At 41.1% G+C, this 27401-nt stretch overlaps 1 protein-coding gene across 3 annotated transcripts in view; it reads left to right on the top strand.

Annotated features, from left to right (window-relative positions):
- Positions 1–27401, top strand: part of GABBR2 (gamma-aminobutyric acid type B receptor subunit 2) — an 854643-nt gene that overhangs the window by 494459 nt on the left and 332783 nt on the right. For all 3 annotated transcript variants that reach the window (XM_048839469.2, XM_048839471.2, XM_048839470.2), the window contains exon 8: positions 5775–5835. In XM_048839469.2, coding sequence (XP_048695426.1) covers positions 5775–5835 — 61 coding nt within the window. The remainder of the gene's footprint in view (positions 1–5774; positions 5836–27401) is intronic.

Raw genomic sequence — 27401 nt, forward strand, 5'->3', positions numbered from 1 at the left:
TATATATTGCTTAAATTATAACAATTCAGCAATTCTTAATGGAGAATTCAAAATAAAAGCTTTAAAAATGTACAGATGTTATTTCTAATACATAATCTTTCTGCAAGTTTATGTATAGTCAGATGAATCAGAGCTGATCCATACCAGTGGATAATTTCATAGTATATAAGTGAGGATGGCTTTTCCTTTAATCAGCAGATGAGTAGTGTAAATGCTCTCATCTTATGGATTTGTCAAAATATTGCTGATATTACAAAGAATAGTAAAGGCCTAGGCGCAGTTTGACTTCTATATTTGTGGGGCAGCTCCAGTCAAGCCAACAGGGACGTGTGTTCCTGAGGCTTGCAGTTTGGGGGAGACAATGACCTCCCTTCTCCCCCCAAAATAAATTAATGAGTAAAGATACGCAAGCTATTTTTTGTAGAATTTGGAAAACTGCATTAATTCAGAGCTTCTGACAATATTTAAAGACAAACTACCACAAGAAATCAATTATCTGTGAATAATATGAGCTCATATAATAACTTAGAATTTTGTTCTCCCTCTCTCATGTGAGAAGAACAAGGGGACATTCAATTAAATTAAGAGGTGGCAAATGTAAAACTGACAAAAGGAACTACTTTTTACTCACAATGCATAATTAGACTGTGGAACTCACTGCCACATGAAATCATTGAGGGCAATAATTTAACAAGACTCAACAAGGGATTGCATATCTATATGGATAATATGGTAAGAATACCATATTGTGCTTTCCATCACTTGATCTCGAAGCATTTTATAAAAAAATAGGTCAGTATCATTTATTCCCATTCTACAGATGGGAAAATGGAAGTATAGAGAGGTGAAGAGACTTGCCCAAGGGTACCCAGAAGGGCAGTGGCAGAGAGAAGAAGAGATCTCCTGAATAGGAGATCAATGCTCTATCCACTAGACCACACTACCTCCCCAAATATCCAGAGTTGTTATCATTAATGGCAACAAAGATGTTGGAAGTCCTATTAAACCTCATGCTTCAGGGTTTAAGCCAATCTCTGACTGTTAGAGACAGATGATGGGGCCAGATGCATGGGGGCAGGTTATCCCGCACTGCCTACTAAGGGGCCTTCCTGTAAAACATGTGCTGCTGGCCAGTGACAAAGTCCACAGATGAATCAACCTTGGGCAATACAGTATGGCAATTCCTATGATCCTGTGGTTTTTTTAGAATTTTCATTAGCATTACACCAGAAGGATAGCATCATTTGTCTATATCAGTTTGAAACAATTTATAAGCCATAAATGTGGAGGTTTATTTCTGCATTCTTCCATGAATAGAATATGGATTTCTGCCAGCTCCAACTATGTTTCCACAGCCATATTGGCAAGAAGGGGGTCATCAAAAGGGGGAATGGATTGTTTAGAAAAAGAGTATTTATGCTTAAATAGCCACCATTCAGATGTTCTTATCCAGATACTTACTGAAGCAAAGGCTAATTCAGACAGATTCAGGAAGATTACCTGATGCTCAGCAGCCTCCTCAAAAATGCAGTCACCATGAAGATTTTGGATAAGTACATCTGTTCCATGTGTCCCCCAACACGAACATTGGAATTTAAGAATTAATGTGGGTTTGGATTAATCCACAGAAGATTTTAGTTCTATTGAAAACAGTTAGTTGAGAGAGACTTGTATGATACCCTTCCTACATATGATGCCATTCAAAGGGAAATTCCATCCATGCTGCTCATGACAGCATGCTGAAATTTCTAAAGATTAAAAATTCTTCTTAGCATAAGTAAAGTCTGAAAATTGAGCTGAAATAACAGGATTCTGAGATGATTTTTTTTTTAGTACAGTCTTTTTTTATTAAACTGTTGAAGTAACGATAGAAACTGTTTACAAAAGTTATGTGAGGGGTTTCTGCATTTTGTGACAAGTATGGGAAGTGGGAGGTGCTGATGGGGGCTGCTGGTGGGTGCTAAGCACTCACCGTTTTTTTCCCCATGGATGCTCCAGGGCCAGAGCAAGCTCAGCATCAGAAACAAGCTCCCCACAGACCAGGACACACCAACTCAAAGTGGCATCAGACTCTGCTGGAACAACAGATGCAAAACCTGCAGACCTATCTCCACTGCTATAATGATCAGTACCCCGCCACCACACACCTTTCAGAATCCATAAGTCCTACACATGCCTATCAAAACACAGGATATACTTCATCCAGGGCACTAAATGCCCCAATAGCAACTATGTGGGTGAAACCAGACAATCACTACGCTCTCAAATGAACTCACACAAGAAAATGATAAAAGAAAAAAACACCATATCACAAAGTGATCGCTCTATACACAGGCACCAACTTTCCAAAGTGCCATGGGGTGCTCAACCCCCAGCTCTGCCCCAGACTCTGTCCCCCCTCCAGGCTCCACCCCACCTCTTCCTGCCCCCACTCCACCTCTGCCCTGCCTCTTCCCACCCAGTTCCGCCCCCTCCTCAGTGCGCCGCATCCTCGTTCCTCCCTCCCAAACTCCTGCACACTGCGAAACAGCTGTGAGGGAGGGGGATGCACTGATCCATAGGGCCTGCCGGCACTGAGGGGGTGGGGGGAGCTGATTCAGCCCCAGAGCACCCACAGAGTCAGCACCTATGGCTCTATACCTGACCTATCAGTGCTCATCCACAAAGGAAACCTGCACAACGCTTTCAGAAGATGAGCCTGGGAGCTTAAGTTCACAATTTTACTAGACACTACCCATCCATGATTGTTAGAGACACTGGATTTATGGCTCATTCAAACAATCTATAACCCACTAACAATGCCCCCACCCCCAGCTTTCTTTTCTCCACCTCACTTCCTCTCTCTTCTATGACTGGTGGGGTGTTAAAGGCCACTACACCTTGAATGGTCCCTTGAAATGTGTTAACTAATTATGCTAAACAATCTGTTCCATCTTGTATTTAGCTGTGACACTCTGAGTAGGTTTCCCAGACATGAAGCAGACTCTGTATAAGCTCATAAGCAGAGCTCTGTATAAGCTGTTGTCTCTCACCAACAGAAGTGGATCCAATAAAAGATATTACCTCACTCACCTTGTGTCTCTATTATCCTGGGACCAACATGGCTACAACAACACTGCATACATTGGAACTAGCAAGATACACACCTAACATAACCTCAAACAGCTTGGTCTTGATTGTGCCTCAGTGCTCCACTGTGCTTCTGAGGGCAATCCAAAGCTACAGTATTCTCACAGAGAGATAGAATACTTTGCAGAGCTCTCTGATCTGCAGCAGGAGCACACATGCCCCTACTCTCTTTTAAGGTGTGCAGCAAAAACATCTCCAGGGCCAACCCTAGGTGTTTCACTGTTTTGGCGACCCGGGGCAGAGAATATTTTTGATTTCCACTCTGCTCTCACGAGCCAGCTAAGCAAAAACAAAAAAGAGACCCAAAGCCAGTGACTGAGTGGTGTGGCACCCCCAGAAGACAGCACCCCAAGGCAACTGCACTGCTCACCCACCCCTAAGGCTGGCCCTGCACATCTCCCCAGTCCTTTTAGAGCATCTTTCATGCCCGGAGGAGTAGTTAGGAAGCAATCACTGTGCTTCCCTTCCATGAGTGCAGGGTCTGCAGTTCTGTCTAGCCTTACAAAGGGAGGTAAGGCTCATGGCTCTGATGATGCCTTTGTTGGTATGGCTTCCCACATCCTTTATCTGGCTTGGCTATTTAGGGCCCAATTCTAACACCCTTACTTGAATTGATTAGTCTGCAAATAGTCCGATTGAGGTCAATTGGACTATTCACACAGTAAGGTATTACTGGACTTGAGTAAGGGTACTTTTATTTTAAGCTCTTCCAGGCAGCGAACACGTCTTCTCTGTGGTCTGAGACATCTGGCATACTTTTGGGTGCAAGATAAACAAACAACAACAACCCTGCCAGTGCCTCTAGATCTTGAGCTACCAAACTCATTCTATTTGTGACTTAAGTCAGGTTTTACACCTAGATCTACAGTGGTGTAGGCCGGGCAAATGATTAAACCACTGTACCTCCTAGCCCTAGGCATATGTTAATTGTTAACTTCATTCTGCATCTCCATCTCAACTATCTTTATTTTCAGACCCACATTGGTGGGAACTGTATATTTGATGTGGCTGAAAAACTCTTTAGAAATTTTAGTCCAGGTGTTTAGGGTAGCATGGTGACAGCTGGATACAACAGATCTTGAATGAGACTGTGCTTAGTCCCTGGAGAGAAGGAAAGACAATGCTGGACGTGCAGTTGTTGCAGAGCCTCTTTCCTAATCACACACTGGAATGGTGGCCAACAGCTCATTCAGGAGGCTATCTGTACCTGAAAGTGAAAATAGCTAAAGTGAAACATGGCGGGACTTACAAGTGTAAAGAGGCTATGAAGACTGGAATAATTTAGCATGGACAGAAGAGAAAGGAGTGTCTTAATTTATAAACTCTAACTAATGAAGGTCATAAGGCCTCTGTTAGATGCTCCTTCTTGCTCTTGTTTTATGGAATAGAGCAAAGGGATGCAGAACTATTAAATTTAAAACTAATAAAAAGAGATACTTGTTTATGAAGCTTATAGTCAGCATGTTAAATTTGTTGCCTCAAAGTTCATGAGATAAATTTAATAGAATATTTTAAAATACCAGATACTTGCATATGATTTGATAACACTTACTGTAAGCCTAGATAAAAAACAATGATACAATGGATATAAAACCTCAATTTTCCATGCGTTTTCTTATGACCAAGTCAACTACAGGATGTTGGGAATGAATTCCTCACAAACAGAGTTCCACAAATGTCCTGGTGTACTGTGGGGATATTCATTTTTCTTTGAAGCATCTGTCATAGGCCACTTCCAGAATCAGATTACTGGATTTGATGGACCAACAGCTTATGTGTGTCTCTCTTACATTCAAAGACACACAGACTGATTCTCCTCTCTTTTACACTTGTATTACATTGGTGGGAGTCCCCAGACTTCAAAAGGAGTAAATGCTGATTTGCACTGATATGAGAAGATAATTAGGCTCCCACAGTGTTTAATGGCAATCACAAGGGTTAGATTACTTCTCTATACATGCTGTGCAAGGCAAGGTGGGCGGAGCAGGGGAAGGTCCTTACTCCCTTCCCCCACATCCACTATGCACTGTCATGAGAGCTAGGTAGTCTGTAGTCCAAATCAATACAGTAAGTAAACTTCTATGGTGGTATCTCTGGCAGCCAGAGTTACCTAGTGCAGATCCTTTGTCAGTTAGGGTCCAATTCTACAACAGTGACTCACATTAAAGTAATATCTTACTATAGAAGTAGTTCCACTGATCTCAGCAGAACTGATCATGTATTAAGTCATTGCCCAAGATGAGTAAGGGTAGCAGAATTGCACCCTTAATACTCTGAACACATGGTCCTCAAGCCCCTAAAATTATCCTTAAGAGCACTAGTCTGGGAATGAAGAGACCTGAGTTTAAAATTCCCAGCTCTGTCACTACTTTGCTAGATGATCTTAACTTCCCTGTGTCTCAGTTTCCCAAGCTGTAAAATGGGGGTAATGATACTGACCTCCTTTGTAAAGCACTTTGAGATCTATGGATGAAAAGTTCTATATAAGGGCTAGTTATTGATTTATTTGAATACCAGCTGTTTGATCTTTGAGTAATAAAAGTCCATATTAGATGTTTTATCTGTGAACTGGAATGAATTGTAGTTTGAGTTCAAATCAATTATAAATTTATAAAAACTTAAGGTATTTTATTTACTTTATTTAGGGTCAAGTTGTGTTCAGAAATGGAGAGAGAATGGGAACCATCAAATTTACACAGTTTCAAGGTAGGCTACGGATGTTTATTGCCTTTAATTTACACTATGATCATGTCTGATACTGCAAACTTGTGTGACTCAGAGTTGTATTTGCCTCAGAGTAGCCTGAAGACATACAACCATTTGAAAACAAACTACAAGAAATATGAAGTAACAAGGTGCCCAGAAATAATGGACTTCTCTCTTTGAGAAAAATTGTATTGTTATACTCTGCTTGCACTAAGCATCTAATATTCATCAACCAGAGATTTAAAACAAGCAAAGAGCTATTGAAAAGCTATGCTAAAGAGCAGAAATACTGAGTGTTAAATGCAGTCCTGTCTGAAAAATAAGACAGGTTTAGAACTTAGAAAGATGGAACAGTTGTTCTCACCAGTTTTTTTAGTGCAGTTTGTTGTAGCTGTGTTGGTTCTAGGATATTAGAGAGACAAGCTGAATGAGGTAATAATTTGTATTGGACCAACTTTCATCATTTGTCTCTCTCACCAACAGAAGTTGGCCAAGTAAAAGATATTATCTCACTCACCTTGTATCTCAGCTCTTAACTCAGTGCTGGCATTCTCTACAGGCTAACCAGTGAGATTTAGCTACAGCCCTGCACTGGGAGGCCACTTCAGGAGACAATCTCCCCTAGGGAGGCAGAACACTTGTTGGAGATTCTCTGGGACAGATTCACAAAAGAACTTGGGCACCTAGCTGCCACTTTAGGCACTTAAATCCTAGAATCAGGTCCCACTAGGATTCACAAAAACCCCACTTAGCTGCCCCTGTAGGCACCTACAATAGCTCAGCTTCAGCCCCTGAATTTTTGCATAAAAGCTTTTTGTTATAGATTCCAAGGCCAGAAGGGACCATTATGATCATCTAGTTTGAGTTACTGTATAACATGGGACATAGAACTTCCCCAAAATAATTGCTAAAGCATGTCTTTTTAAAAAAATCCAAATTTGATTTAAAATTTGTCAGTGATAGAGAATCCACCACGACCCTAGGTAAATTGTTCCAAGGGATTCCAAAAGTTCCCTAGACACCTACATTCCTGCCTCTGAGCATGCAAACTGCAGCCCCATGCCAGGGCTCTGGACACCAAAGCCCAAGAGCAGTGCACAAACCAGGGGAACATAGGCATTCCTCTGCCAAACTTACCTGCAGAACCCAATCCAGTAAGTGTGTTTACACCTCATTTACCAGAGCAGGCCCCTATAGTTGAATTCACAAAAAAACAGCCTGAGGAGGTCCTTCTAATTTCTAGCCCAAGGGTTAGGATACTCACCTGGGATATAGGAGCCCCCCGCCCGCACCTGAGGGGGAAAAGGGGGTTTGAAGTGGGACCTGCAACTTCTTAAGTGAGTGCCCTAAGCACTGGGCTATGAGATAGCCTTGTATGTTGCTTCCTTGCTCTCTCCTGTTGAAGCTGTTTCATTGTGGATAATAAATAAAACAGTCATTGGAGCAGGGATCCTGGCTCTCCCACATCCTATGGCACAATCACCAGGCTACAGTGTAATTCTCATCCTTGCTCCGTTTCTCTCTGGCCCAGTGATTCCTTCGTTATTTATCCACAGTGAAACAGCTTCACCAGGAGAGACTGAGGGAGCTACATATCAAAATTATCCCTAACTCTGTGGCTAGGACACTCACCTGAGAGGTGTTAAATTCTCAGCTCAAATTCCTTATTTTCCTCAGGTGGCAGAGGGATTTGACCAGGGTGTCTCCCACATCCCTGAATGATGAGCTAAAAGTTATGAGGAGCCTAGTCATTCTCCGGCTCCTTATCCACCCCCCAGCTGCTTCTTGCTAAAACAGCACAGGTGCTTATGTAACCCACACACCTTCTGGGTGTGGTGTTCTGTCCCATCTAGTGGCACCGAGACCACTTAGAGAAAAAAAGATAAAATGAATCTGCTGTACAGCCTTAGCTAACAGTGAGGTGGCTTTTAGCTCATGTGGTAGAGGCTCATGCTTTAACCTCCAGAGGTCCCCGGTTTGATCCCGCCTGCCACCGACCAAGGTCTGTCGGTGTTACACTTAACTGCAAGAAGGGATTTGAAGCTGAGAATCCAAGCAGAGTTAGGTGCCTGTCTCTGAGAGGAGTGGGACTTAGTTAGTACACACCTGTCAGCTTGGCATCTCCCATTGTCTATTTTAGCCAAAGCATTGTTTAGCAGCCTGGCTTTTGTGATTGCTGTTCTCCACATTCATTGTTCAGGGAGCCTAGGCACTGAATTCAAGTGATTTTCTAGGCACCTAAAAGTTATGCACAACAACGCTGCTCATCATCATACCCAAGTTCCTTTGTGAATCTAGCCCTCAGCGTACAGGCATACATGCTGCTATATGTGAGGCAATGAGTCATTGCTGTGCTGGGCTCCAGCCAATCCCCAAGCCAGGAGCTGGTCTGATGACTCTCCAAACAGGTATATACGTCTCACAGGTGAAACAGCAACTGAGTCTGTCTAATGTCACTTCATGGCTTGGACCCCTCCCTTGCCTCATAGGGGTGACCCACTCCTTAGCCTTGTTTCCACCCCTGCCTTGCTCCCACTCTAGTCTTGTTTCCAGCCCTGCTCCTGCTCTAGCTTCCAGCCCTACTCTTGCTTTTTTGAGAACCTGCCGTTGATTCCACTGCTGATCTTTGGTTCTAGCTCTTGGCCGGGCTGCTACCACACTGACCACTAGACCCAACTGCGACTGCTCCAACCACCAGATCTGATCCTCCACATCTCATTTTCTGACACGATACCCTTCATGGAGTGCAGCATATTCCCCAATGTGACTGGCCAATTCTGCTGTCTCCTTTCAAGCTGAAGGCCTCATGGGGAGAAGCATCTCAGTAGCATAGGGGCTGAAAAACTAGCCCCACCCTCACTCCCTCCTCCCCACCCCATGAGTGCAAAGCTGTGTAAGGGGACTAGCTATGATATGGAACTATATCATCATATTAGAGCTAGCTGCAACACTGTCTATGTATAAATAACAGGTCATACTTTTGATCTATGGTATATAGTGCAATGAATATTCTGATACACCTAGTTTATAGTGAGATTGAGGCTCAGGTTGGCCATGACTGCATAAGATGGTTTTCTGAGGTTCGTGGTGAGATGATATCTGGCAAATCCCTTTCAAGTAATGCTTAGGAAAGAGTGACAGTCTCACATTTAGCAGACTATTCCAAATGTAATTCTGCTGGTCAAAGTGGCAAAGGCTTGTCAAAGGTCCTTCCCCACTCTGAACTCTAGGGTACAGATGTTGGGACCTGCATGAAAGACCCCCTAAGCTTATTCTTACCAGCTTAGGTTAAAAACTTCCTCAAGGTACAAACTTTGCCTTCTCCTTGAACCCTATGCTGCCACCACTACCAAAGCGTGTTAAACAAAGAACAGGAAAAGAGCCTACTTGGAAACGTCTTCCCCCCAAGATATCCCCCCAAGCCCTACACACCCTTTCCTGGGGAAGGCTTGATAAAAATCCTCACCAATTTGTACAGGTGAACACAGACCCAAACCCTTGGATCTTAAGAACAATGAAAAAGCAATCAAGTTCTTAAAAGAAGAATTTTAATTAAAGAAAAAGTAAAAGAATCCCCTCTGTAAAATCAAGATGGTAAATACCTTACAGGGTAATCAGATTCAAAACAGAGAATCCCTCTAGGCAAAACCTTAAGTTACAAAAATATACATTCCATTCAGCACAGCCTATTTTACCAGCCATATAACAAAAGGAAATCCAACGCATTTCTAGCTAGATTACTTGCTAACTTTTTACAGGAGTTCTGATCTGTTCCCAGCAAAACCATCACACAGACAGACAGACTCTTTGTCCCCCCTCTTCCAGCTTTGTCTCCTCATTGGTCATTTTGGTCAGGTGCTAGTGAGGTTATCCTAGCTTCTTAACCCTTTACAGGTGAAAGGGTTTTGCCTCTGGCCAGGAGGGATTTAAAGGTGGTTACCCTTTCCTTTATATTTATGACAGCTTGTCCTTCAAGCAGTAGGTCTATGCAATATAGGCATTAACTCTCATTTCTACCTTTGAATGGGTCTGTTACCCATAATAACCATTAGCACCTTTGCATCAGGGCAACCATTTTTTCAGACTGGTCATGCCATCACACTTTGGACTGACACTGTTTCCACCATGTTAAAACATTTCCACCATGTTAAAACCTGCCAACAAGGATCACCCCCCAGTGACATGACAAAGTTTTTTCCTCAACATTAATGATAAAGAAATGCCGATTTTTTTGCCTCTTGATTTCTGGGTTGACAGTCAAGAGAAAAATAAATATGAAAGAAGCACCAATGGATTTTGATTAGAGTTGGTTAATCATCAGAAGCTTGGAGGGTTCTGTATGAATTATGCTTGGAGGCAGCTGAGCCCCAACTGCATGCAGAAAAGAAGGATATGTGAAGGATCCTCTCCGTATGGAAACCTTAAGAGTATGAAGTCCAAGGAGAAGGAAACGGGTATTTCACCAGCTTGTCTAAACCAGTTCTGAAGAAGTTCTGGAGATATATTTATTTATTTTAATAAAACTGTTTTATCTTAAGAATTCCTGGATTTTTAAAGGTTTCAGAGTAGCAGCCGTGTTAGTCGGTATCTGCAAAAATAACAGGAGTACTTGTGGTACCTTAGAGACTAACGTTTATTAGAGCATAAGCTTTCATGGGCTACAGCCCACTTTATCGGATGCATAGAATGGAACATCTCATATATGTTCCATTCTATGCATACAATGAAGTGGGCTGTAGCCCATGAAAGCTTATGCTCTAATAAATGTGTTAGTCTCTAAGGTGCCATAAGTACTCCTGTTCTTTTTGTGGATTTTTAAAGGTAAACTTAAGCAATTTCCTTCCTTTTTCACCATCAATATATTTAATATGCAACAGTTCTGTAGTATACTCAGATGCTCTGTATTCAAATTCTCTGTAGCCAGTCAGGACCCAGGAGTCAAAGGTGACCATTTTACAATTCTTGGCAAGCACTAGATTTCTGTCTCAGAGATCATTCAAATCTACGTCCTTGGGTGGTCATTAACCAATTTTGTAGCACACCTCATTTCACTGTAACATAAGCCCATGCAGATATGCAGTTTGTTTACTGCTTTAGGAAAAAAAGGCTAGATTAAATTAAATGCAAATGCTATTTATTTAGCACATTTATATTCAATTCTCAATTGCTTGTATCTTTTCCTTAGTAACTTTGCAAATGGAGTGCAGGAGGCAGTGTAGAGAATTTAAATAAAGAAAAAATGTGTTATTTTAACTGAGAAGAGGCTGGCTAGCTTGCTATAAATGACCCCAAAATCAGCAGCAAACGTATTTGTTTCTCTTTATTATACGCTAATTACAGTGTAATATCAATACAAATCTACAGGATTAGATATCTTCTACTAAAAAAAGTTGGTAAAGAAGCTCTCTGAAACATTGATACTAATTTTTAAACAGATCTTGGAATACTAGGGAAGTTCCAGAGGTCCGAAAGGAGGTTAATTTTAGTGTCAGTGTTTAAAAATGGTAAATGGGTTATCCTGGGTAATTATACACCTGTTAACTTGACACAGATCCTGGGCAAAATAAAATTGATCCACTGAGACTCAATCATTAGAGAATTAAATTTTGTGAATGTAATTAATGCCAATCACCATGACTGTATGGAAAATTGATCTAACTGAATATTTTTTTAAAGTGGGATTACAAATTTGGTTGATAAATTCAATTTTGATGTTATATACTTGAACTTCTGTAGGGCATTGGACTCGGTACCACAGAACATTCATATTAAAATTAGCACCATACAAACTCAATATAGCACATATTAATGGATTAGTAGTTAGCTAACTTATAGATCACAAAACATAGTTAGAGTGGAATCATCAGTTAATTGGTACACTTTTATGTGATGCCACATGGATTGTTTCTTGGCCTCTGCTTTTTATTAGTGACCTGGGAGAAAATACACAGTGTTTGCAGGTGTAGTTTGTAGAAGACACAAAGACTTGTGGAGCGGTAAGGGCAGGTCACTTATACCCAGTGATCTGGGTCACTTGATATATGGGACTGTTGGGGGCACACTTACTGTTATAGCACTCTCTTGCATCAGTGCATGATATTGCCATTATTCTCAGCTCCCATGCCTATTGTGGGTCATCTACCAAGTCACATACATGCTTAAATCCCTTCAGGGGTATCCCGAAAGTCCAACTGAAAATTCACAAAACAACTCACACCCCTGTATTAAGTAGCTAGATGTGAAGCTTCAGACATGCTGCTGTTTCCCCAAGGCTGCTCCCTACTTCTGTGCCCCCTTATACGGCTTTTCCACAACCTTTGCTTAGTACAGCTTCCATCTGTTTCTCAGCCTCTGGCTTCTCTTTTTTCTAGTGGACTAATTCATCTTCCGCCTCTCTTGGACTCCACTGAAATGCTTTCAATAACCCTACCTCAAAGTCTCCCCCCAGGAGCCTAACCTGCTGCTGCAGAGTTCTTCCTCTGTTGCTTCTGGTCTTTGCAGGTTTTCCCTCACTGCCTCCTTGCCCTAGGAACTCTTGACAGCTTCCTTAGGGATCTCTCTGCTTCTTGTCAGCTCTAGTTCAGGCTCCTGTGGGGAAGCCCTGTGATGCTCCTTGTGTGTCCTCCTACCCTATCTTTGGGTTTCCACCATCTCCCTATATTTCTCTCTGTAGGAGAGTCCTGTCTTCTCTAGACTCTTCCTAGAGAGATGGAACTCTCCTACTCCAATCTTCTCGTCTTGGGAGAGTTTACTCATCTCCCCATAAGGTCCAAGTGCCTAATGAGTCCTTAGCTAGCTCCACCCCTACTCCTCTAGGAGGTAATTAGTTATCACCATAAGGGGCAGAGCATGACTGGAATTTTTTTCTGCTTTTAGCAGGTGATGGGAGTCACTGCATCACAGGAACACATTCAGACAACGTATGTTTTAGAATAGCAAATACAAGGTAATACATCTAGGAACCAAGAATGTAGGCTATGCTTCCAAGATGCAGTAACTCTTAAAGGGTCTTAGGGGGCCTGGTAGATAAACTGAACATAAGTTCCTAGTGCAATGCAGTGGCTAAGAGGGATAAATGTGATCCCTGATGTATATAAAGAGAAATAAGAAAGAATAGAGAGGCTGTACTACTTTTGTAAATGGCTGAACAAGAAGTTGTGGACTTGATGCAAGAATTACTGTGTGAAATTCTATGGCCTGTGTTATCAGGCTAGATGATCCTAATGGTTCCTTCTGGCGTTAAAATCTATGAAAGCATACAAGTTAAAATTACTATTATAACTTATAAAATATTTATACGGCACTTGTCACAGTGGTATCTAGGTATATTCTATATCAGATTAAAAAATACACATCACCACAAGAATGGGGAGCACGTATCACACAACCCTTTTCCAGCAACCAGCTCTTCATTCTGAGGAGACATAAGATCATGAATAACATCCAGAAGATATAAAATAGCAGCAGAAGCAAGTGTGCTGTTATTGCAAAGCCTCAGCAAAGAGATACATCTTACCCTCATCTTTGGGGCTCAAATGGATTTCCTCTGAGATCAAATTCCAGAGGTGAGGGTCCTTGACCAACATTGCTCTTCTCTCAACTCCCTTGTGTTTAAACCTAAGGGCTATTTATCCAGATAGTTCTGTGATGGAGTATATAAACCCCACACTGGACCAAGGGAGGAAGTGATTATTGGTCTGCACTAGAGTCAGAGACTGAAATTCTTTGTTCCCCATTAATATTTGCCAGAATATGCCCTCCACCTATAGTAAGGAGGAAGATAGCAGAATATGAAGGGAAGGAGGTAGACAATGAGAAGGAGGACTGTCCATCTAAGGTAAAGAGTTTTCCAATGTCAGAGAGAACTGCCTTTCCAGGCCTAAGAAGTGAAGCCAACTGGGGAGAGGAGACATTTTTCTGGAGAAAGGAACGCTTATTTTACAAACTGCCTTAACATTTGGTAATTAGGAGAGAGTCTCCAGATCTCCTTAGGGTCAATTTAATGTTTTTTCAATAAATCAGCCTACAAAACTGTTTGACCACTGGGTGCAAAGCTAATCACGTCACCCTGAGGAAAGAGAGGGGCTAAGTATGAGCAAGGTGGTTTCAGGGACTAACCACAGCCCATCTCTGACTTGTAACAATGAACAATAGTTAAACTGGTTTAATTTTGAATTTAATCAAAGTAGTATTATTTTTCCCAAACTCATCCTGGAGTCATCTCCATCTTCAGCTACAGCTTGTTTGGTCTTCTGCCAATTCCCTCCAACCTTAGCTGCTGCAGTGAAAAAAGAAGGAGGTGTAGTCAGCCATAGCTGGGACTCAAATGTAGTGCTTTTGCAGATCGTGGAAAACATCTTGAATTCTCATCCAGAAATTTGGTATATAATGGACAATATGAAGTACCTGTTGTGACATTCTATACCTTGGGGTTGTGTACTGTAACCCCCATATTCCTCATTTTCATATAATTGTGATCTTACATATAAAGCATGCCTTGTAAGGTATCATCAGGGGAAAGGTTATGGTCTGCTGAAAGTCATTTCTCTATCCATATACGTGTATCACTAATGCATATGAAGTTATGAGAATTGTGTTGTATGGTGGTCACTAAAATATGCTGTAAGTTGTGGACTCAGCCAGATATTAGCTCCCCAGAGGCAACAGCAAGGAAGGTAACCAACACCCGGGCGGGGTGTCAAACAACCAATCAATAGCCATTGTCCAGCAAGGGAGCTACAATGCAATGACTCACCTGCATGAGGCCACACCAGGGGAATTGCTCAACCTTGCTTGGAGAGACTCAGCAATGCCCCCCAGACATGCCTGGACTTGTGCTCCCCAAGCATATGGACCGAGGGTATAAAACAGACAGAGTGGACACATACTGGGAAGACAACAAGCAACTAAGACACTGATAAGACAACAAGACCCCAACAGAGGAGATTGTTCCTTAAACCTGGGCCAAACCTGTATATTAAGGTCTGCAATATCCAGTGGGGTGAGAAAAACTGCTTAATGTAGATGTTGCCCCGTCTAATAGGGCTGAGAGTTTAGATTGCATGCTTATATTTTTTTTGGTAGTCACTTTGGTAGCCACTTTTTGCTTATCACTTAAAATGTACCTTTTATAGTCAATAAATTTGTTTAATTTTTTATCTTTACTCGTGAGTTTGTATGAAGTGTGGGGCAAATCTGCTCAGGTTGGCAAAGGTTGCCATTTGTCCACTTCCCATTGTTGAGGTGGTGAACCAATTAATAAATTTGCACTGCCCATCTTGAGCGGTGCAAGACAGTATATTCCTGGGGTACGGTGCTGGGAAATGGAGGGATTTGGCTGGTGCCTCCTGTGATTTATGAGTGGCTCTGGGAGCATTCATGCAATCTAGCTGGGTGTGTGGCTCTACATGCAGTTGTGCTGAGTTATCACAGCTCCTGGAGGGGTTGCTGCTGGTCACTAGCAAGGCATTGTGAGAGACAGCCCAGGCTGGGGAGAGTTCAGGGGGCACAGTCCCAGGCTGCATTCCAGTCCCTGGCTGCACCCCCAGGGGGGGATCCTGTCACACCTGTGTAATATGCTCATTGGCCTACTTTCCAATAGGGTAGGCCAACGAGAGCATATTATACAGGTGCTTCATGTTGTCCATTATATACCAAAATATATACTATTGGAAAGCATGTTGCTCTAGCTTGAATTTCCGAGTGGCATTTGAAGTTAGTCCCAGTTAATGCAATATTGCAATAGTTCAGCCTCAGGGTGACTAAGGAGGGATTGCCTTGGTCAGGTCTGCAGCTGAGGTGAATGGTTGAAGACTTCTGGCCAGCCAGAGATGAAAATGGTATTCCTGGCAACTACTGCTACGTGGACGTCAAGGAGCAGTCAAGCTTGCAATAACACTTAGAAGTTGCAGATCACTTTGACACAGCAGACTGTGGGAGAAGATATCTGCTAGTCTTCTGTCCACCAGCGTTACTACTATCTTATCTAGATGAAGCCTCAGCCATCTTACTTTCATGCAGCTTCCTGTTTCTGCCAGGCACCAGACAAGCAGGGAAACTGCCGTGCTAAGGTAGGTTGAAAAGGAGATGTAAAACTGAATGTTATCAGAATATTGTTGAAATTGTAGGCCACATCTCCTACAGGCAAGAGCAGAGCCTTGTGGGATTCCACAGCTGAGTGCCTTTGAGGAGAATGAGACATTGGCCATATGTGATCTCTGTGAGAACAAAGAGTAGAGCCACTTAAATGACTCCATCTACCTCAGCTTGGTCCCATAGTCATGTAAATACCTTGAGTTTGATATTGAAGGTTACTGTAAAGGTTAAGCAAGGATCAGAACAAGGCTTGTTGATAAGTTTCCAGCATCTTGGCCTCCCACAGAAAGGGATTCATGACTTTGATCACTAAGAGTATGGCTACACTGCAATAAAACACCTGCAGCTGGAGTCTGTCATCAGAATTAGTGTGTATCTGTCTTCCCATGCTGTGTGATCGAATTCAAGTTCATGAGGCTCTAAAATTTCAATGTACCTGGGCTATAGGATCCCAAGCCAAACTCGGCTGACCTGGGCCAGTGGTGGGTGTTTTGTTGCACTCTAGACATACCCTAAAAGGCCCAAACAATCTCTCTGGATTCAACCAGCCAAAAAGGGGAGGATCTATCTCACTGTTAATTGCATGCACATTTGAATCCCAGGACTGTGAAACTAGATTAAGTAGAGTCAAGACAGGACACCTGTTTCCTCCTGGACTGGTATTGCTGCTGTGCATCCCATAAAATTTCTACAAATCCAACTGGTCATCTCCATGATGTAGAAAGAGAATTCCTCAGAGCTGGAGACATTTACTACAGGTGTTTTGAGGAGACAGACTGTTGATCAAGTGGCCCATTACATTCAACAATTCTGATAATTGCGACATTAGGATTCTATAACGGAGGAAACAAGATTCCACCTCAGGTGCAAGGCCCTAATTCCTTTCCCCTATGGCTTTGTCTATACTATGCACCTTTTAGCGATACAGCTGTGCCTCTACAACCATGCTGCTAAAAGGCGCAGAGTAGCTGCTGTTTGTTGGCAGGAGAGAGCTCTCCTGGTGACAAAAAATTTCCATCCCCAATGAGCAGCAGCAGCTTTGTTGGCAGGAGAGCGCTCCTGCTGACAAAGCAACTGTTCATGCCAGCGCTTTTCATCAGTAAAACTTTTGTTGTTCGTGTGTGTTTTTTAACACCCCTGAACAACAAAAGTTTTGCTGATAAAGTTCCAATGTAGACAAAGCCTATGAGTACTAGGTGATGGGGCTGTTCTTGTACCACATACAGAAATCTATATGGGGATTAGACCATATGCAGGTAGTGTACACTGACAATGAAATCAGATGCTCTGATCTCATTGCCTTGACTCTTCTGGGTGGGATGTGATTATCCCCCAGACCAACTGGTTTTCTCTGAGGAAGAGGAGGTGTCTGTTCCCTCCACCCATCCCAGCTGCTGGTATCTACAGGGGGATGAGAGTTATGGATTTCTGTGCTTCCCCCATCACTCCTGGGTTCTGAGGGTTTGGGGTACTTTATCCCACCTCTACCATAGCAGAATTGCTCAAAGAACTTCTGGTGCTTCTCCCCTGACTTTCTGGCTGGTTATAGCCTGGCTGATTCCTGTACCCTGTCCCCTGTTGTTTCCATGAGGGAGGCCTGGGCTGCTCTCACAAGTCACCAGCAGATGGGAGAGCTTGGGATATCTGTTTAGGGACTATACAAAAAAACATTTTTAGGAGAGCTTTATTTTAAATTAGCCACATATTGGGCTCTAATTATGCCTGACCTTCATATTTGTACAAGGGTCACAATAAATGATGCCAGCTAACCTTAAATAAGTGAGAAATGTTTTTCTAGGTATCCAGTATTTAATGTATAATTAATTTTTTCCTTCTCATGAACATATAGAGTGTATATCAAACAAATTGTGTCTCTTTACAGTCCTCTTGCTGTGCAGTTTTTTCATAAGCCTTACCTACCCCGAGGAAAGGAGGTGTGTTTAGTAAATGTGTTAACACATGGTAATTAATGTTTTAAAACAGCACAAGCACCTGTGGAAGACAAAACCGGGGATGTTTAAAAATATGTTCACTCTTCATTGTCTATGTCTACACATAGGTGGTAAGTTGTATTTAAAAACATGTTAATTAACATTTGTTTAGCTAACACATTTCCTAAACATACTTCATTTTCTCAGTGCAGGCAGGTTCCTATTGCTTTGTTCTTGCCCTTAAGCTCCACTTTGATCAGTGACAGGCATAGCTACCACAGTCACTAAGCTATTAGCGCTTCTAAAATCAGGAACGTAAAATATTTTTGATCCTCTGAGCTGCCACTTAGCCAAGTCGATCTCCACTGTAACTTTACCAGCATAGTTGAATCTATGGTGCACCTGCTGTTATCGTTCAACAATCCTATTTCAGACTTCAGAATCATATGATACAGGCTCTACGGTCACTAAGAACAGGTCCATAGCCATTTGAATATAGTGAAAACTGTAAGACATCACCTTTAATGGGCATATTCTGGTATTAAGACAACATCTTGCCTAGTTATATATTTGTAGTAGTCATGTGAAGATATTAATTAATATTTGTGAAGCACTCAGATACCATAGTTATGAACACCATACAAAAGCCTATGAGGAAATTAAAAATGGTCTTAAAAACAGTTTGAATAGTGTGAAGTAAATAAGGCATTTAACAATGAGGTTAAAATAAAATATTGAATAGCTGTTCATTAATTAAGGATCATCCATACTGTGCACTGAATGAGGTAGGATTCCTGTGGGAAAAAAAGATTATGTGCATATGCGCAAGAGGGCTGAAATAAAGTTGTAGAGGCCACCTTATTTCTGTCATTTCCCAGCTTTCAGTACTTGACATTGCAGCCTTGATAAAGTTATTTTAATGTAGTTTGTGTGTGACATGTGCAATTTATCAGAACTCCATTCTGGTTAAACATGTAATTAGTTTGTGATCACTGGCACCTAGGCAAATAATTTTTAGTTTAGCAAATAATTCATCTGTATTTGTAAGAATAAGGTCCTATATAGAATTAGCCCAAGTGTAATACTTTGTGTTAGGAAATCTATACCTTTTAGAAATTCTAAGTGTTATTAGTGGGAGCATGTGACCTCCAGCATATATCCCCCAGATTGAAATCCCTTTTGATAACAATTTTTCCTTTCTCCATATTATAGACAAATGTTTAGGGAGCTGTTCATTCTAATCTCCAGTCTAGTTTGGTGGGTGTACAAAACCTTCAGTAACACCCCATCTTTCTGTTTATCATTTAGAACAGTGATTTTCAAGCTATGGTCTACAGATCTCTGGGGGTCAGCAGACTATTTCTAAAATTTCCAAAGGCACCTCCATTCTAAAATTTTTAGAGGTCCGCAAACGAAAAAAAGGTTGAAAACTAATTTAGAACAGGGCCTGCTTTTCTGAAATGTCAGTTACTCTATGCAGACCAGGCTTTCCTTCCTAAATAGGGTGTATCCTCTGATTTTAATATTCAAATTATGTGACTCATTCTATCATGTTTCAATAATACCAATTTTGGCAAATTTCTTTAATATGTGACCACTTTTAATTCCAATGCTTTTGTCACCTCTAGACAGCCTTTGAAATTTGCTTGACATGGGGATACACCTACAATTCCTTGAGGTAAACTGTTTACATATGGTTTAGGAGTTAACTGATTTGCTTTTGTCCACATCACAGTTAATAGCACAAAGAAATTGGATATATTATATATGCCCCCTTCACTACCTTCTGGAAGCTATCAACTTGGTGGCTTTGTTTTCAAATCCACCAAGATTTTCTTTTAAGAAATGTACATCATTTAAACGTAAGTTTACTATACGCTGTATCTGCTAGCAACAATATTCTTCTCTCAGTCTGTTGTTCCTGTTGTAATCTGCTCCACTGGAATTATGTATTGGTGTATTTATTGATAATTCTTTATGCACACATGGACTATTGTATTCAGATATGAGCACTAAGCAGTTAAAAAACCTGACAAATTGAAGGAAATGCAGAGATGAGCGCCAAAAATGCTTAGGAATCCATCAGAATTTCTTTATGTAGAAAGATTAGTAGGATTAAAAATGGATCATTTGACAAAGTTATGACCAAATTTTAACATGAGGCATTTTAAGGATATAAACCCCGATGACAGAGAGGAATTACTCAGTGGTACTAAGCAATATACAGTAACTCGGAGGAATGGGATGAGAGGGGTGTGTAGGGAGCAGGAGGGGAGCTACCTGTGTGCAAAGTAGGGGAGACCTGTTTATGTGCATGTGAGAATTTTTATAGAGGAAGAAAACCTATGTGAATTTAGGATTGTTTGGGTTGTGCAAAAATCCCTAATGTAGCAAGCACAGGCATGAAAGAAATTGCTGATTTACAGTATCTAAGGCAGACTCTAAAAAACATTCCTAGCTACCTTTTCAAGACTCACTTTTGTTCACCGTAAATTCCAAGGTGCTAAGCTTTATAGAAACCAATTTCACCCTTTTGCACTGAAATTATATACTTTACTAAAGGATTTTTTTAAATACAAAGGCAAAGAAATCAAGTAAAGTTAAAGGCAATAATAAAGGAAACATGGAAAATGATTAATAGGAATTCCACAAAAGCTACTGTCCAACAAGATTGGTAAGTATTCAGTTCCAAATAATTAACAATTTATTTTCCCCACTAATCAAATGTACAAGAAACATCTGAAAAGAACTTTGTCTGTGTGACTTGGAAACTGCCTGTTTGAGAAATAGTGGATGCACATTTTCTATACTTTCACTCAAAATTTTCCCTATTTCAGAATTAGTTATTTTAAGGGATGCTCTTACATGGTGCCATAATGCTGCCATATTTTCACACAACAGCTAGATACAACTCAGTCCCTATTTGTTTGGTTTCTTTTTGTTGTTAGGAGAGAGGCAGTGTAAAGGAAAGCACAAGGGCTACAGAATCTCTCTACTCTGTCTCTCCCTAACCTGCTCCTTCCATGAACAGTGCCATGGCAATTCCATGCCTTTAGAATTTAGGACAGGAGCATTTGGCCTATATTTAGTAATGTGGTATGGAAGAAACTGTCACTAGTAAAATTATGAGGGTGGGTAAAAAAATGCTCATGACAAGTATATTATTTCTCCAGTTATATGGTCATGGAAAGATATATACTTGTTTGATGTAGTTAAATATTAAGATAATCTATTGTAATGATGCGAGGCTTAATTTTTAGTTAAAATAAACTAAAAATAACAAACTCGTTTAAGAAAAGAAGGGGAGAAGTAGTTTTACAGAGAGAAACTTTCTAGTTCACTGGAGGGCTGTGGATTTATTTTTTGGAGATACAGCACTTTGACCCAGTAAACGTAGAGGACAGCTCAATAAAAAATGCTAGCATGTAAATCTCTTTGTATAGTTGGGAGTGGAGATGCTAAGGAGGGGTTAGGATGGGAACATGCTTCTCAGCCTGGGAAGATAGATACGCACTAATTCGGCTTGGCTACCATGCAGAAAAATAGTGACGCCAGTGGTGGCATGGGTGGTGGTTGGGGCTACCATCCAAGTATGTAGTTAGGGGGGTATTGATGGTTTGTACTCAGGCAGCCAGCCTGTGCCTGCCTGTGCTCCCAGCTGCAGTATAGACATACTGTTAGAGAACCACTCTGAAGACCTAACGGAATGGAGTCTTACAAGGAGGTGATCGATAACATTTCTTTCCTTTATCGTCCTAGTCAGTTGTGGGATAATAGCTGACACTACAAGCATACAGGAACACACAATGAGGGTGGTGTTTCAGTACCTCTGTGTTGTAAGAGGGAGGCCTATTACAGGCAAAAGGACTGATGGTAAAACTGAAGACAAATGTGGTAAAGATGTATTGTTCACTGCTCAAGAAATCTAAGACGGTTCACTAAAATGCTGTTTTGTACTGTAAGGATCCATGCGGGTACTAATCCTGGAATTCTGGAAACACTTTTCATTTATGGTGACAGGTTTCAGCGTGGTAGCTGTGTATCAGTAAAAACAACAAGGAGTACTTGTGGCACCTTAAAAACTAACATTTATTTGGGCATAAGCTTTCGTGGGCTAAAACCCTCTTCATCGGTTGCACTGCTTCAGTGCACTGTTTCCAGTTTAGCAGCAAAGATACTGTTATAGTAGGGATGGATTACTTATAAAGTACATGAGCAGACTCAATTGCTCTCCAGTTTTACCACTCCTTATTTTTGCCACCATGTCACAGTTTGCATTTGTTCTGTCATTGTAAAATGCAAATTTCACTTCAAACCAGAGCTAACCACACAGTCAGTAGCGTATTGGCACCTAATTCACTAAGATGACATTTTAGTTCCCATAAAAACAATCTGTTTGAGTACATCACCACTAAAGTCTTGTACAGAAGTTACAGAAGATTGAGTCTGTAAACATGTTTGGTGGAAAATGAGCATATGTAATAACTAACCATGTTAGAAGCAAGAAAAAAAAAATTTTGTTTCTCAAATTAAGCTGCTGTTTTTTTAGCCTTAAATAATTCTCCTAGATGTCAATGTATGACTTACAATTATCTTAAGCAGTGTAATGTAACAGGCTGGCAGTGTTACCTGAAACACCTCACCCTGGTCACAAGTGTTAATCTTAAAGGGGGAACAATTAAACGGGTTTGCTGACTCAGTAACAGAGGATTCCTTACCCCACTTGGACTGGGGTTGGTGGGAGGAGTTAGGACTGACTCTCAGGCAGAAGGGCTCTAAGTGTCTGAAGGAAATCTGAGGAGAAAACTTAAACTCTTTAACTGATTTGTTGACTATTGATTAATAAAGCCAAATTGCAGGAGAGGAGTTTGGACTTCACACAGTACGTGGGCTGTTTTTAGAGCTGATTAGGAAAGATGTTTGTTTACAATATTGTCAGTCTTAATACAAGGGAATTTTTTTTAAGTGATACAAGTTTAGTATCTCTATCTCCAGAGAACTGATTTGACCAAAGATGACTTAATAGCACATTTACTGTTAAAATTATTGCCAAAAAGAAGACTGCACCAAATAAATATTGCATTTATTGTATTACAGCTGTCAGAGATAGGGTCAGACATAGGAATAACAGGTCACAGGAAGTACACAGAGACAAAACTCCTGGCACAAAGGTTTGTTGTTTTGGGGTTGTCAAGGTTCCTCCCCCACTCTGAACTCTAGGGTACAGATGTGGGGACCTGCATGAAAAACCTCCTAAGCTTATCTTTACCAGCTTAGGTCAAAACTTCCCCAAGGTACAAAATATTCCACCCGTTGTCCTTGGACTGGCCGCTACCACCACCAAACTAATACTGGTTACTGGGAAAGAGCTGTTTGGACGCGTCCTTCCCCCCAAAATACTTCCCAAAACCTTGCACCCCACTTCCTGGACAAGGTTTGGTAAAAAGCCTCACCAATTTGCCTAGGTGACTACAGACCCAGACCCTTGGATCTTAAGAACAATGAACAATCCTCCCAACACTTGCACCCCCCCTTTCCTGGGAAATGTTGGATAAAAAGCCTCACCAATTTGCATAGGTGACCACAGACCCAAACCCTTGGATCTGAGAACAATGAAAAAGCATTCAGTTTCTTACAAGAAGACTTTTAATAAAAATAGAAGTAAATAGAAGTAAAGAAATCCCCTCTGTAAAATCAGGATGGTAGATATCTTACAGGGTAATTAGCTTCAAAAACATAGAGAACCCCTCTAGGCAAAACCTTAAGTTACAAAAAAGATACACAGACAGAAATAGTTATTCTATTCAGCACAATTCTTTTCTCAGCCATTTAAAGAAATCATAATCTAACACATACCTAGCTAGATTACTTACTAAAAGTCCTAAGACTCCATTCCTGGTCTATCCCCGACAAAAGCAGCATATAGACAGACCCACAGACCCTTTGTTTCTCTCCCTCCTCCCAGCTTTTGAAAGTATCTTGTCTCCTCATTGGTCATTTTGGTCAGGTGCCAGCGAGGTTACCTTTAGCTTCTTAACCCTTTACAGGTGAGAGGAGCTTTCCCCTGGCCAGGAGGGATTTCAAGGGGGTTTACCCTTCCCTTTATATTTATGACAGGGGTTCAGTTTTTTTTGGAGCGTGGGCAAGCTATTACCTCTTTGTGCAGTGAGTTAGCCTTCTCCTGGATAGGTAAACTTTCTGCAAATCCATGACACCTGAGTCCTCCAGGTCTTAGTTGACTCAAAGGGCGTTGCATAGTTTTGTCTGGATAAGCCTGGATTTAGGAGCATATGTGATTTATAATGTTAATGTCTTTATATTGGGGCAGATTGGGGCTGGATATGCACAACTATGCTGGGTTATAAATCCTTCCTACAACACCAGACACTTGAACAGCCTCCCTGCATCTCCAGTGAAAAGAGGGGGAAATAGGTGGGGCCTTAATTGCTCCCCCAGTGCACCAGCCAGCATGGGACATGAAGGTAGAAATCTGCTACTACTATGGATTAGTAGTTGACTACCATCCCTGGGAGCAGAAAGGGAATTGTACCCTTCCCTAGGGTGCTCTTGAGACAGCATAGCCGCACACCACCTCTTACACAGGGAAGACTGGGTAATCTGTCCCTTAGAACTATATTTTGCCACCTATCACCAAGGCACCTGAGTGTTTTGCATGAAACAGCAATTGTAAATCAGAGTATAATAGCTGCCTATTTATTAACAAAAGTCCTTGCTATTTAAAAAGGTCAGTAAGCCTGGTGAAACAGTCATGCAGTCTGCCATGTAGCTTGTTAAAGTGGAAACCTGAGATGGCCAAAGGGAGGAGATTACGGAGCACATACAATGCAGCCTATTTTATCGGCATATTTTTAAAAGAACTGAAAGCGTTAGCCACATGAAAGACCAAATTCAGGAGTCCTTATTCAGGCGAGTAACTCCATTAGCTTCAGGGGCTGCTTCTGCAACCTTTGCTTGCATGATCAGGCCCTAAGTGAACTAGCTCTGTTGGGACAATGTCTCATTCAAATATTGATCATTCTAATAGGCTCCTGAACATGAGGCCTGTGCTTCTTTTCTTCATAAGAATAAATAGAGGCTCCCTGCACAGAGCACTCGACACTAAGCCTTTCCTGTCATTCTGGCCCTTCAAAAGGTCAGTGTAAAAAATGTTATAATACAAAGTGATTTTAACCTGACTTTGCTAATGTGACATTTGGAGCATGGTTTTAACAGTGTGATATGACAGCAGCAAACATTGGGATTTATTGGCAAATGGCATGGGGTCTGACTGTAAGGAGGAAGTTGTTCACTGATTTATCATTTCATGCTTTGCCATGCAAATGTCAAAGGAAATAAAAAGCCCACAAAATATGAATTACAAACTGCTATAAGTGTATCAAAATGCATTAACTGTACATAATTTTTCTGAGTTTCTAGGCGGGATCAAGAATACACTAGAAGCTTTGAAACTGGCAGGATACCCACATACAAAAAATGTTGAGGTCCATTAAGGTTGCAGATACATCAAATCCCTGATGACCTAACTGTGGATTACCATAAATAGTTGAACCACTATTGGTTTGTTGTGCAGGTTCAATGAATGCAGCTGACCACTGTGTGGCTTGTGGAAACCAATGCGTTAGTGTTAGCTCATAATGCATTTGAGTGCCAACCCAAGTGAGGATTATAACTTGCAGAACAAAGATTGTATTGGTGCATAGTTGTAATGGGCCTGTGGTGCTGCGAAATAAGAACATTTAACTCTCAGGAAGCCGATCAAGGCTCAAATTGCTCTAAGCCTGTTGGGAGGGTTTTGTGATGGCAATGACTGGCCTGTGCTCCACAAACTATGGGCCTGGTCCAAAAGTCCATTGAAGTCTTTGGAAAGATTCCCATTGAATTCAGTGGATTTTGGATTAGGCCTTATTTGCAAGGCTGTGAGCCCATGTATATGTAGCGCTCTATTAGTGTCCTGCAAAATTCAGCATTTGTGCATAACATCCAGTCTCCGTTTGTGAGTATAATATTCTGCTGGCCATTCCCTGGCAACCATACCTTTCTTAATCGTATTTAATAGCTCCTGAAATCAAAGTTTAATCAACTACATTTCTATTTTGGGCACAAAATTTCAGATAGTTAGTAAAGTAGCTTTTATCACTCTGGTCTTCTAATTATTTGTTTTACGAGGAAAGTAGACCTTTGGAACTGTTAAACACCTATTTTTAGAGTGTTATAATTCTGGAACACATTGTCCAAATCACCTCCAGTTTTGTAGAAATATTTTGTAAAAAATATTTTACCTAGCCCCCAGAAGTAATCTGGCAATTTTGAGGTAAATATTATAAAGGGAGGCCAAAATTACCTGCCAATGCAAATTCATTTGCAGCCTTAATTATGGAGTGACTTTCACTCCACCCACAGTTTGTAAATTATAGATATTATATGCTGGAGCATTATCATAGTAACAACTGCTATAGTTGTTAAAGATGTATAATTGTGCAATGTATAATGTCTAGTTCCACAAGAAAATCAAGTCTTCAACTATTGAAATTCATGCATGTTGAAACATAGTATATAAGGTCTCAGCTCATCCTTGTTCTCTTGCACTTGACACCACATGGCCCCTCTCCCAGCTCTTGGACAGCAGCAGGGAGAATCCTGGTGTGTGCCCTCCCCGCAATGGAGCGGGCACTCTGCAAAAAGACAGAGGAGCTCCAATTCGTGTGAATTGTTAAGGTGATTTAAAGATAGATATTGATTTTTTGTAAAGAATGAATAGTGCTAGGTAGAGGGTTGGTTATAAATGGAAGGGGGGAAAAGAAACAAATACGAAATAAAAATAAAGAGTAGCAACCCCAGAATCACTTATTTTAACTTGGAGGCAAATGTCAAAGGAGTATGAGCAATTAAGGTTTTTACAGAAATTTTTAAATTATGATTTTAAATATATATATTATATATGATTTGTACAGATATCCTATGTAATCATGTGGTCTTATCACTGTCTCCTTTCTCCTCACCCTCCTACTGCTGTCACACACACTTATTACACCTTATGTTACATTAGGTCATAAACTTTTGAAGGCACAACCATGACTACATGCGTTTGTGCAGCACCTACCAAAATAGGGCCCCAATCCCGACTGGGGGCCACTGAACACTATTGCTGTATTAATAATAATTCTTCAAACACCTTCAGAATTTTTCTATATCTATTGTGTCTGTCTATTATGTTACCTGGGTTTTACTTCTTTGAATTACCTGTCATCTGTCTACAATGTGTATGGGAAAAGTCCTATAGAAAACAATAGTGTAGAATTTGCAAAAGAGCCTATGTGAGTCAATGAGGCTTCTTCCCTTAAGTCAGTTAAATGCTTTTGAAAATTCCACCCCCCTACCCCCCAAAATTAGATGGCTTAGAACGGAGCAAACCCAAACTCCTGGCTCTTTTGTGGGGCTGAACTAGCCAAAATTGGGCAGCCCACGTGGGCCTTGTGGCTGCAATGTGCCAACATGTGTCTCTAGGCATTACTGTTTTCC

The sequence above is a fragment of the Caretta caretta genome, chromosome 2 (genome assembly GCF_965140235.1).
Source record: "Caretta caretta isolate rCarCar2 chromosome 2, rCarCar1.hap1, whole genome shotgun sequence".
Taxonomy (NCBI): Eukaryota; Metazoa; Chordata; order Testudines; family Cheloniidae; genus Caretta; species Caretta caretta.